Below are 12,433 nucleotides of genomic sequence, written 5' to 3' on the forward strand. Positions count from 1 at the left end.
ACCGGTACTTCCCATAGCTCTTAAAGCCTTTCTGTTTCTCAAGATGTGCCTTTGTTAAAAAAAAAAAAAAAAAAATGAACATTTTATTGTAAATGTATTATTTTCCAGGGACCAGCTATATAACCAGCCACCTAAGAGAGCTGGAGCTCCTGAGGGGTCCTTGGAGTGTCCTGCAGAGTTGAGACCACAGGGTCCCCAGGCTCCATTCCCAGCTGCTGTCCCTAGACCCCCTAGTAACCCTCCAGCCAGAGGAACTCTGAAAACAAGCAATTTGCCAGAAGAACTGCGTGAGTTGTTTACAATTTTTTTTTCTTTTCCTTCTTCTTGTCCGGTCTTATACTTTGAGAGTACTTCATGATTATGCATCCATAACCTTGGATATTTATCATAAACACAGTGAAATAAAATTTCCCTTTTTTGCCTTTTGCTAAAAAAAGTGACCAGCATTTCATATGAATGTTTTCAGTGATTCTGACACTACTAACAATACTCACAAAGTGCTTACCACTAGATTTTCTTAAACATCCACTCCAACAAATAACCCCAATTCTTTTTCCCTCTTCTAAATGATGCTCTTGAGTGGACTTGTCCCTGGGCAAATTGATTGGATGTCCATGTGGTATTGGCCAGGGACCTAGTGTCTCACCATAAATTAGTGGCAGCCATCAAGAACGAGGTCATTTCCTGTAGGAATGAGCAATCTTGCTGGGAAAAATCAGTGTCACAATCTCCGTACTGACTTAGAACCAGATGCAACTAAGCCTTTTATTTAAAGAAACATTCGACTAAGTGTCAGGTGATGATTCTTTTTCCACATTTTGCAGCCAGAAACAAAAATGCTGAAATATCACCAAAATGTTCTCATATTAAGGTCAGTCAGGGTAGTAAGTCCCAGAAATCTTAAGAAAACAGCCACTACTTGTAAAATTGTTATATTCTGTTGTGCTTGCTAGAGAAGCTCAGGTAATTCTAAAAAGTCCTGTCCAAATCCGGGTACTTCTTTGAACCAAACTTGAAAATTAAGCCCTTTGCATTTGCTAATTTCTATTGAGGATCTGTCTGTTAAGTCATTTAGGACTCAAAATATTTCTATTACAATGATCCATTGTTTTTTCATTCATAAAAATGTGTTAATCTTCTTAAAATCTTACACATTTTAATTTTGAGCATTTCTGAAGAATGGGTACTACTCTGCAAAGGATATAGTTCTTGCGTCAGTTTTTAGATCACATTTATCTTACCATAATCTATAAAGGGAGTCCTAAATTTCTTACATAGGAACTGGTTGAATATAAGGGGTCGAGGAAAAAAAATTAATTGAGTGCCATCAATATGCCTGGCTGCTTAAATGAGCCAATTGGACACTTTGAAAGGTGTGTTTGAAAAAACAAGAGCCTACGCATAGAGGAATACATATAGACTCATTTTCTCTCCAACTCCCATTTCTTCTCCACCCTCTGCCCCAGGGGCTTTCTGAGATTTAGGGGGTCCATTCCAGACTGAATCCAACTCACAAAGATTATTCATCTATCACATTAACGTGCTAGCCAGATAATTTCCCCAAGACTTAAGCCTGAGAAAATACTAGTTCTCAGGCTGACTGGGTCAAGTGTGGACACAATATAGTCTGTTGTTGTTCTAGGCTGACCTAGGGAGGAGCGAGGGGTCAGTGTCGCTGAGCCACCCAGAGGCAGCATCTCTTCCAAGCTGCTTAAGTTTTACTAACATTTCTGAGTTGCACTTTAGTCTACTCCAACTTCCTGGCCTTTCCCCCACCAGTGAGTGGATGACGGGGAGGGGAATCATTTTCCCCCTCATCTCACTTGCTCTTGTCAAGCAAGAGTTCAGGACAGCAGAGAGCATCATGAGATCAAAAGAGGACACTGTGGGGTGACCCCCTAGCCAGACTCAGCTTCTTGGCCTGCTATGAGAGTATTCCTTAGGCACAGTGCCAAGTGTCTCTAAGAAACCACGTGGTGGCCCTATCTTAAGGACCCACAGGTTCTGGGTGAAAGATGTTTTGTTAAGGCATCATGTGGTTTTTCAAAAGACCTCCTCAGCTTGTCTCAGCCTGCCAGCGCTCTTCCCTGTGCCTCATCTTCCCATGCACCCTGAGCAGTGTGCACACCCTTAGACAGGCCCCCAGCTCTTTTGGGCCTCCTAAGGACTGTAATCCACGCTGCTGCAGGCATAAGCACTTAGACCAACCCCCATGCGGGAGGTTTCTCTCTATTGTTCTAGAGAAACAAAAGACATTGCATACAAGTGTTGGTCAGAATGTAATTATTATTATTTGACTAGTTTCTAATAAATGTGAAAAATCTCTCTTAGGGAAGGTCTTTATCACTTATTCTATGGACACAGCCATGGAGGTGGTGAAATTCGTGAACTTTTTGTTGGTAAATGGCTTCCAAACCGCAGTAAGTATTTTATCCAAAGTGAAGACCAAACACTTAAAGTGAGTAGAAGGAGAAGAAAAGCAAAAGGAGAAAAGTATGAGTAACCGTTGATGTTTTAAACTATATTATTTGACGTATGTGATTGCGAACTAAATGCTTATAAATTTAGGTAATTATCTTCTAGAATTTAAACAATACAGTCTCCAACATGTTTTTCCTAAATACTTTTTAAATGACTCCTCAGTGCCTCTGTACAGCCAGGAGGGCGTTTACGCCAACCACATACTCAGCTGGCCTCCGGCCTGGAGGAAACGCCAGCCTCTTGCTGTACTTTGTACTTTTGCCCTTTTTCACCAATCATGCCTACTTTGGTTGTGCTTCCTGCGATGCAGGAGGCTGCAGGCTTCACCAGCCACCTGTTTATTTTACAAGTTTCTTTTTTTGGGCACTGGGCTGCGAGGTTTGAAGCGGAATCCCCGCAGCCTGGGTCCCCCAGAGAGCACAGCTGCCATTCCACACCGTGATGCGGCAGTCACGCTTCTGGACAGAGACTGCAGGGCCAGGTTCTCGGTTGGTCTGGTTCTAGGGGAGGTAGACAGCCTGGCCCTGCAGTTCACCATGATCTTGGCCCAAGGAATCTCAAGAAGCGCACACTCCTCAAATCGCCCTGCAGTGCTTTGCAAACAGCACAGCTTAAAGCCATGTAAGTTTTTCTTTAGGATAAATAAAATTCCACAGGAGCCTACTTAAAGAACTGGCTTTCCTCAAACACTGAGGCTTCCTCTGGGTATTTAGTGACAGTGAGTGACAAAAAATTAAGGGAAATATCTGTGAATACGAATGTCAAAGGATAAAGAAGGAATACCTAGTAACTAAATGTCAATTTTAAAGGTTATTTAACATTATTTAGCAGGAGTTTTTACTTGAATTTTTTCTTTATTTTATAATTTTTTTTTAAATGAGACTGTCTAAAAGTTTTTAAAAGCATACAATTTATTCACGGCAACAGTTCAATTTCTTATTTCTGGAATAAAAAAGCACTGTGGTAACCATGACATAAAATCGAATTACAGGATATAGGCCAACATTTCAGAAAAGACCTTCTTTAGGTCCTTTCCAAATAAGCATACAGATTGCCCTTGGAGAAGAGGACAGATTTTTGTGACCTTCACACTCAGGGGCTGCTTAGGAAGAATTTAAATCTCTCCTTGACCCTTATCACTATGAAGACTTGTGGAAAAATCACAGAGTCCAGTCCCGACAGCTAAGTTACCAGATTGATACATTAAGATCCCCTTCGTGGAGAAAAAAACTTAATTGGTAACTTAAGGAGAGTTTAAAAAAGGTATTATTTTCAAAGCCCTAGGTAAGTTTTAGGGAATTCACAGGGATTGTGTAATATCCTGGGACAAGCAATAAAGCAGGGAGTTGTTAGCACCCCTGGGTCTAAAGAGGCAAGGGACCAGTGGTTACTGCCACCTGAAGAGGGTGGCTACATTGGTTTGCTAGGCTGCCATAAAGTACCACAGGCAGGGGAGCTTAAACAGAAATGTATTTCTTCACAGTTCTAGAGGCTAGAAGTTCAAGATCAAGGTTTTGGCAGGATTGATTTCATTCTGAAGCTTCTTCCTTTGCTTGTAAATGACCGTATTCTCCCCCAGCCTTCACCTGGTCTTTTCTCTGTGTGTCCTAATCTCCATTTATAAGGATACCAGTCGTATTAGATCAGGGTCCACTCATATGACCATGTTTACCTTAATTACCTCGTTAAAGATAATTACCTCTATCTCCAAATACAGTCACATTCTGAGGAACTGGGGGTTAAGACTTCAATATATAAATTTTAGGGGACACAATTTGGCCCATAACAGTAGCCACGTGGAGAAGTTAGCCTTACAGAAGCTGTGGACTTTGTCAGAGATCTGGAGAGACAAACGGAAGATATCCAGCATATTGTGATTCCCAGAATGTTCACCTCAGCAGCAGGGAATAATTTAGATGGTGGAATAATAATAATAATAATAGTAATAATAACAACAACAACAACAGCAGCAATAACCATTTATCGAGTACTTACATCATGCCTGGCATTATGACATGCCTTTTCCGTGTTAACTCATTTTAATCCTCACAACCACCCTAGGAAGTAGGTTTACTAACCACGTATCACAAATAAAGATAGTAAGACTTAGAGAGTTTTAGTAACATTTCCAAATTCATGCAAGTGGGAAGTGCAGAAGCCAATCATAGAACCAAGAATAGAGCTAAGCTGTCTGTCTCTTCTCAGCCCCAACATTATAGTGCTTCTGTCTTGTATTATACGAATGAATTACTGACACAGTCACAGAGAGCTACAAAAGCTTTCTCGAGGTTATTTAATGTAGTCATTGGCCATCAGACATTTTAAAGTAAGAAATGGTCATCCAAACCAAAAGGAATGCCATTCTATTTTTTATGTTTCATTAGTGAAAAAACATATTCCAAACTTGTATTATGTACTGTATGTATTTGACAGTTTAGTGTAATGAAGTACAATCTAGTTCCATAGGAAGGTCAGAACTAAGTTGAAGAGATAAGGCAGACATAAATGAGACATTTAGTAAATGAAAGAACGTTATAATAATGTGTCAATCGTCCAGAACCACCAGTGGTCACAATAGGGTAGAGCAGCAGTCCCCAACCTTTATGGCACCAGGGACTGGTGCTCCTATGAGAATCTATTGCCTGATGATCTGAGGTGGAGCTGAGGCGGTTATGCTAGCGCTGGGGAGCGGCTGCAAATACAGATGAAGCTTAGCTCCCTGGCCCGCTGCTCACCTCCTGCTGTGTGGCCCGATTCGTTACCTGTCTGTGACCCAGGGGGTTGGGGACCTCTGGAGTAGAGTTTGGTACGGTAAGGAAGAGGAAGTCAATGTGTAGGGAGAATTCAGAGAGCAGTGGGACCAGCACTCTGCTTTTTGGGTGCAGTGCAGGGACACCAGTGTGGAGAGTAAAGTAGGCAGAGCATATGCGGAAAAGAGAGGCAAAGCTGGATCAGAGGTGGTATGGGAAGCTTGCTGAACGCCTGGGACGTGATCAGCCCTAAAAAACAAAGTGACGTTTAGGACAACTGATCTGGGAGCAGTGCGACTGAATCAAATAACCCCTCCTCAAAGACACTCTCCCCAAGTCACCCATTCCAATATAAAATCCCCCTTCCAATCAAGAGCACCTTTACACACACATTATTTTCTGGCTACAGGACAAGCCTGAGCCCAAGAAAGAAAGGCCTTCTTATCTGATTTTCTGTAAAACATAAAATATCTGGCTTTTCTCCCCTTCCAATACTCATTCAAAGACTTGATAATTCAAGGCCTAAGAGTCTTACTTCTTGACTTTCATCATGAACCTTTTCCCCACCATCTCGGTAATTATTTTTGTGACAGTTCCTTGGATTTGCTCCAAGTTTCATACAATTCTTTTTAAACATATAGATTGTAACTGGACATAATACCATAATAATGGCCTGGTTAATGCAAGTAAAGCACCATAATTGTATCTCAATACTTACACACCATGCCTCCATTAAAATGTTCCAGAATCACGTTTGCCTTTCAAATTATAGATATTTATTTATTTATTGTATATTGCTGGCTTGCATCCAACTTGGTGGTCTCTCAGATTTTTAAAACATAACTATTGTGTAGGCAAAGATATATTTTGATGCATACCACCATATTCTCATTATGGATATTAAATATTTAAATGCCTACTAATATTGAAATAGGGAACATTTTAAGAAAATTGTACTTTGTTTTTTAGACTTACATGCATCTCCCTGAAAAAAGCACTAATAACTTCTTCAGTTTTAAATGTATGCAGTCTCTTGTGTTTTCTCGTGCTTTGCATCTAGAGAAAGCTTCTCATTAAATGTCACCTCCCGCATCTTTTTTTTTTTTTTTTTGGTAGATTGACATATTTGAGGATAGAATCCGAGGCATTGATATCATTAAGTGGATGGAACGCTACCTTAGAGATGTAAGTACATTCCAAAATTCTGAGTTTACTTTCTGGTGAAAAAGACAATGAGCTTGTGAAGTTATTTTATGAAAGAAGCACTGGTATACCCACCAAGTCCAAAGCTGAGAAAGTCCCAACAAAGCCTCCCTTGTTGGCAGCCGTGCAAAGACTTGGAAAGGAAGGATGGGGTCGCCCTCCTAGACATGCGCAGGCAGGAAGTAAACGGTCAAACCAGACACAGGTGGTTGATAACAATCAGAGCAAACAATTTTTGGACCAGAATAGGAAAGGAGGAAATGAAGGCAGGAGTGGGGAGCGAGCGGCAGAATTCAATTTAATCTGCGGCCACCCCAAGTGTTTTGTAGGATTGGGCTGAAGAGCTTTCCCGGGTACTTTGTGCTTTAACAAGATAGAAATTGATTGCTGCCAGCGTGTCCATGTCGGTGCTTCAGCTGCTTCTTTTGGAGGGAGCAGTGGGAGACAGAGTCTCAGCAGGCTGGGGTTTTGTGGCTTTTCCTTTTGTCTGCAGCCTGATGTTTGCTTTGTGCTGAAGGGTCTGGTCCTCCTGACTGCGCTAACGCATACATACCACAAGCGGGGCAGTCAGGAGTGCAGTAACTGGCAGCTTAGATCCAGCTGTGGTAGGGAGGGGGTATTTCATCGTTGGTGTTGCAGAGCCTTTTTGCCACGATACAGAATCACTTAGTGATTCAGGCTTTCATTAGACGTTTATTAGTGATGGTTGTGGAAAATGGTGGGCAAAACTGCATCCATTTAAGAGAGCTCCTCTCGCAGCCATTTGCTCTGTGCGTTAGAAGGGAGCCGGGGAGGGAGACAGAGGAAAAGGGGAGACAGGAGTCTGCCCAAGTGGGAGCCAGTGCCTCTCACTTTCCACGGAGAATGAGCCCAGCCCTCCACCCTCGAGAGTGTCAGAGAACGCTTTTACGGTCCTGCTGGCCAGGTTCCAGCCTGCCATCACCAAATGGACCACACTTCACACTGTCATAAACATGCTTTCTCCTTCTCATTAACAGAAGACAGTGATGATAATCGTAGCAATCAGCCCCAAATACAAACAGGATGTGGAAGGCGCCGAGTCGCAGCTGGACGAGGATGAGCATGGCTTACATACTAAATACATTCACAGAATGGTGAGTGGTGAGGAAACCGCAGTACCCTGCTGGCCCTCGGGTACGGGCTCTTTCTTCCGTGAAGGCCTGTCTTTCACTAAAGATCAACTGAAGGCAGCATGATCATGGGTGAAGAGGGGGATGTTGGCAAGAGAGGGAGATGTGGGTTTAGCTCCATCTACCTTTGGAACCTGAGCAAGCCACCACACCTCTGGGACTCAGTGTTCCTATCAGTGACAAGGGGATATTAATCTGTGACCTCTAAGTTCCAAGACTCTGGAAAGCAGTGCTCTGAGGGCTTGGTTGTTTACCGACAAGTATAAAGTCCTAAGAGGGGTGAGAGATGGGGCTGTGAGGAGCGAGACTCCTGTGTCTATATCCTGTCCTGTCCCCTGCCTTTTCAGAGAGGCAGAGTAGCCGCTGTGTCAGGTAGACGTGGTTCAAATTCAACTTCCTCATGTGGAGGTGTGTGACTATGGGCCAACTGCGTAAACCTCTTTGTGCCTCCATGTCCCCATGTCCCGATTGATAAAGTGGGTCGCTAATACTTACAGTACTGTTGTGAAGATTAAATGTTTGTGAAGTGTATGGTATATATCAGATGCTCAATCAAGGAAAGCAATTGTTCTTAGTTCACGATAGATGAGCAAGGGCCCACTGCCACACTGAACTATGGGGCCTGGTCAGTGAGTAAAATTTATTGGGAGTTAGACTTACTCAGCATCTGATAGAACATTCTGACTGAAATATCACCCAGCTTTGGAACTGGCTGTTTTATGGGCGAGCAATCTTCCTGCTTCCCATGATCATGGAGACACCATAGAGACGGTTCCTGCTGGACTCAGATGCTGGACTAGACTTGTGACTCTCAAACTGTCCCGTGGAGTCCCTAATGGGTGCGCTCATCTGTGCTGTGGGCACAGGTGCTCTGGGCCTCCCATACCACCTCAGCCAGAGCTGGTCTGCCTTTCTCAGGATTGTGTGTTTACCAAGGATTCTGAGATTTACAAAGACTTGAAAATCACTGGGCCAAAACTCATAAGCTCCATTTCAGCCCTAACATTCCACAGTGGGGGAAGACGACTGGCATGGGCATAAAGGATCACTGACTAGGCCAGGAAGGTGGAGCAGGAAGCAAAAGTTGTCTGGATGGAATAAGTAGGCAGCACAAGGCAGGAGGCAGTCGGGCATTCAGGGACTTGTGGCTTTACCTCGAGGGAAGCCGACTTAAATCAGGTCCATCCTATGGGTCAGGACCACAGAACGAGAGCGGGGGCGGGGGGCGGGGGTCTTTAGGATCTCTGTCTCCTCTTCTCTCACGGGCCGACCATTTATTTGAGCTCAGAACCAACCCAAAGTAAAAGCTGAAGCAAGATGGTGAGGGCAAAGAATAAGGCCAAGCGATCAGGAGATACATCTCCCTCCTATTCCATTCTCTTCCAGTCTGACAGCCCAGGGACCGAGCCCAGGAAAGGTACCATTTCTGCCCTAAAAGGTCATGGCTGTCTCTGGGTGCTGCCATCCCTTGGCTGTCTGCTGCATGTGTGTATGGTCCCAAAGCACTTGATGTCCTGTCTGCATCTCTAGGAACTGCCAGTCCCAAGAGCTGACAGCTGGTGTGTGGGAAGGGCTCCAGGTCCCTGCCAGTCCCTGGAGAAACCTGCCAAGCTCTGCTGGTGTGTGGCAATACCAGACAGCAATACACAGCTCAACCCCAGAGCCTGTCTGGCTGTGCCCAGCTATGAACAAGATTGTCTCCAAACCCGGTTTCTTGGGGCAACTGTGGCTTGGGCCCTTCCTTCCTCATCGCTGAAGGAATTAAAGAGGCAAGATACAGATGTGCCTTCTGCCCACCTGGCTTCCTTCCTGGTCCCTTCCCAGCAGCAGAAAACTCCAAGATAGAGGGAGTGAAGAGGTACCAGTAGTAACTACCTCATAGAGCCGATGACTTCACAGGAAGCCAATATCTGGGAATATGAGATGAAAACACACACCCATGCTGGCTGGCCCCTACATAAATTGAGTAGTTTAGTGAACAAATAAAAGTTTACAGTATATAATGTCCTAGAAGTCAGAAACTAACTCCAGTTCTTCACTTTTAACTTATAAACCCTAAACCCTAAACCCTTCCTTTTTATGCGTTTGTACTGGTGTGGTTTGTGCTTTTAGCTGCACGGTGCTTGAGTCATTTTAAAATATGCATTTGGTGTTGTCTTTGATTTTTAAAAGGAGGTGATTCTGAGAAAACACCTCGTGGAGAATTTGTGTGTGTTGTGTGATTGTGTGTATGCAAATAAGTGTGAGTATGTAAGAGTGTATGTTCATGAGTGGTTTCTTTGGTGATTTCAACAACGAGTCATCACCACTGTCACATTCTTCTCAGTTCTGTTTTTATTCCCACGCACAATGAAGACTCCTCAGTAATAAAAATCAATTGGAAGATGAAATAGTTGGGAACACATAATTCCTCATTTCCTTGTCATCAGAGGACTGAAAACTTTGTGCTGGTCACAGGATTTGAAAGATGCTGGCTCCTCTCATATTGAAAATTCTGGTTTTGATAGAGTTCTTGGCAGCTAAATCTTTTTGGGCCACTGCAGTGTCAGAGCGAATTGGAACTGGTGTGGGAAGCCTAACGCTTGGCAGACAGAGCTCTTCACAATTGACTTCCCAGCCTCATCTTCTGCTCCCGCCCAAGCCCATTCTGTGCTCTAGCTCTAATGCATTACTAGCCAGTCCCAACCCACTAACATACTTTCACGCCTCCAAACATATACTCAGGCTCTTTCCTCTGCTGAGAATGTCTTTCCCCTGTATCCTATTTTCCCTGCCCTACCACATTCTTTTTTTAGTATCCAAATGACACCTCCCTTGTAACTGTCCTTCAAAGCACTGATGTAGAATGGATGGCCTCCATTTTGGGGGCTTCCACGGCAACTTGTTAAAACTTTTTACACGGCACTGAAGTTGGTAATTTATCTTTCTGACTGCTCGCTAAACTGCTGGCTTTGTAAGGATAGGAATTGTATAGGTGGTGTTCTGGTAAACTGGTTCTCAAAAAAAAAAAAATCCTGATTTGTAGCATTTGTTTATCTCCATGGTACAAATACTCTCACCATGGCCAACTTTGAGCACACAGTGTGAAGTCACTGAACACAGAATTGGGAAGAGGCACACATCCAGCTTTTGTCAGCTGATGCAAGCCAGCTCAGTAGACCCTAGAAGGTACCCTATTCCTTGAAACTCAAAGTCTAGCATAGGGCATGACTTATAATAAGCCTTCAATAAATGATTGGTGAATGAGTGAATGGTATAGATGTGTAATGGGGAGGGCTTACAATTTTAAGTGTGTGGCACTCAAATAAGGAAATTAGAATAAAGACACTGTGTGGGCTTGGGTGATCGCGGGTACCATTAACATCTCATCTTTGTTCCTGAAATTAAACCTTCAATTTGTTCTGTTCCAGATGCAGATTGAGTTCATAAAACAAGGAAGCATGAATTTCAGATTCATCCCTGTGCTCTTCCCAAATGCTAAGAAGGTAAACAAACAAACAAAACTTAAAATTCAAGCTTTGCTATGTTTGCCATCTGGGATTTTAAGTGAAAAACCTTGTCAACTCTTTATCGCTCCTTAGAGATAACAGTGGTTATAGGAAATATCAACAACTTGTACCACTCAGTTCAGCAACATGAATCGGAAAGGTTTTAAAGCATTATCTAACAGACCATCTCGTCCTAATTGTTCAAACAGCCATTACGCACAAAGAAGTAGTTTGTGTTTAAACTCATGAGAGAAAAAGAGACTGTTCATCTGATACTTCTTATCTCTTGTACATGAAAGTCAAGATGTGCACATTTTTTTGCTGGCTGTTCCACGGAAGTTTTTTGCATACAGTTCAGCTCTCAAAGCTGTAGAATACAAGAATTAAATCTACACAATTACCAAAGTGAACTTTGCTGTGGTTCATGAGGGATTTTTTTTTTACCAGAAGGGCATGCCAGTGTGTCTGTGAAATGGGGGCACAAACCATCTGAAGCCTTGCGCCTGGCTTGGCAAAGGGAAGCAGTAGTGTAGTAAATGTCTTGCGAGTCAGACCACAGCACACTGAGCTCAGGCCTAGCTTCTCCCTGGAGGATCCCTGGATGCCAGAACTGCATTGAGACTTCTGCCCTGAGTGAAGGAGGGTTCAATTTATGTGAAAGGGACTCTAGGATTGCACAGTTCACACCCTGCTCGATGGTATGCCTTTCCATCCCTTGCCCAGGCTCTCGTTGCTCTCACTGCAAGATCTCCTTACCGGTCTTCCTGTCTCACTTTGACCCTAGAGTAGCCATCCTCTGCTCTACCATCAAAGAGGAACGTCCAAAATGTAGGTCTGATCTATCTCCAGTTTAGCAATTTCATGGTGGTTTCCCACTATACGTGACTGTAAGATCGTATCCACCTTTGCTAGCACAACGCATGAGGCCCCTTAAAGGAGGTTTGTGCTCAGGTGCTCAGGTTCTCAGCCTTCTTTCTTATCACCGTGTACATGGATGGCTGTACATCCTGGTTGTACTGGACTATTTCAACATGCCCTCACACACGCCTTGGCGCTTTCTGGTCCCTCTGCTTGCAGTGCACTTGTCTGTCTAGTGACAGACAAGTCACTAGACTTGTTTATCCTTGTATTACCCAGTCTCTTCCCCCATATATTGAATTGGACCTCTCTTGAGAGCTCTTAATTATAGTACCTTGAGTCAATGGTATGTGGCTGGGGTGGAGGCGCTGAGAATAATTGTTTAGAATTACTGGAGCATAGTGATAGAAAAAGCAGACCAACTTTTAGTTGGTTTTATAAATGTTTTTAAAACTTCTTCAGACAATCCTTTTGTTGCCTGTGCTCAGGGCAGACTGCTCCC

The 12,433-nt window shown here is 43.4% G+C and overlaps 1 protein-coding gene across 2 annotated transcripts in view; it reads left to right on the forward strand.

Moving 5' to 3' along the window:
• TRAF3IP2 (TRAF3 interacting protein 2) overlaps positions 1-12,433 on the forward strand; it is a 41,418-nt gene that overhangs the window by 26,931 nt on the left and 2,054 nt on the right. For both annotated transcript variants that reach the window (XM_011364809.2, XM_023533381.1), the window contains exons 4-8: positions 109-287; positions 2,332-2,420; positions 6,348-6,416; positions 7,433-7,549; positions 10,996-11,070. In XM_011364809.2, the coding sequence (XP_011363111.1) occupies positions 109-287; positions 2,332-2,420; positions 6,348-6,416; positions 7,433-7,549; positions 10,996-11,070 (529 nt within the window). The remainder of the gene's footprint in view (positions 1-108; positions 288-2,331; positions 2,421-6,347; positions 6,417-7,432; positions 7,550-10,995; positions 11,071-12,433) is intronic.

Source organism: Pteropus vampyrus, unplaced genomic scaffold (assembly GCF_000151845.1).
Source record: "Pteropus vampyrus isolate Shadow unplaced genomic scaffold, Pvam_2.0 Scaffold101, whole genome shotgun sequence".
Classification (NCBI taxonomy): domain Eukaryota; kingdom Metazoa; phylum Chordata; class Mammalia; order Chiroptera; family Pteropodidae; genus Pteropus; species Pteropus vampyrus.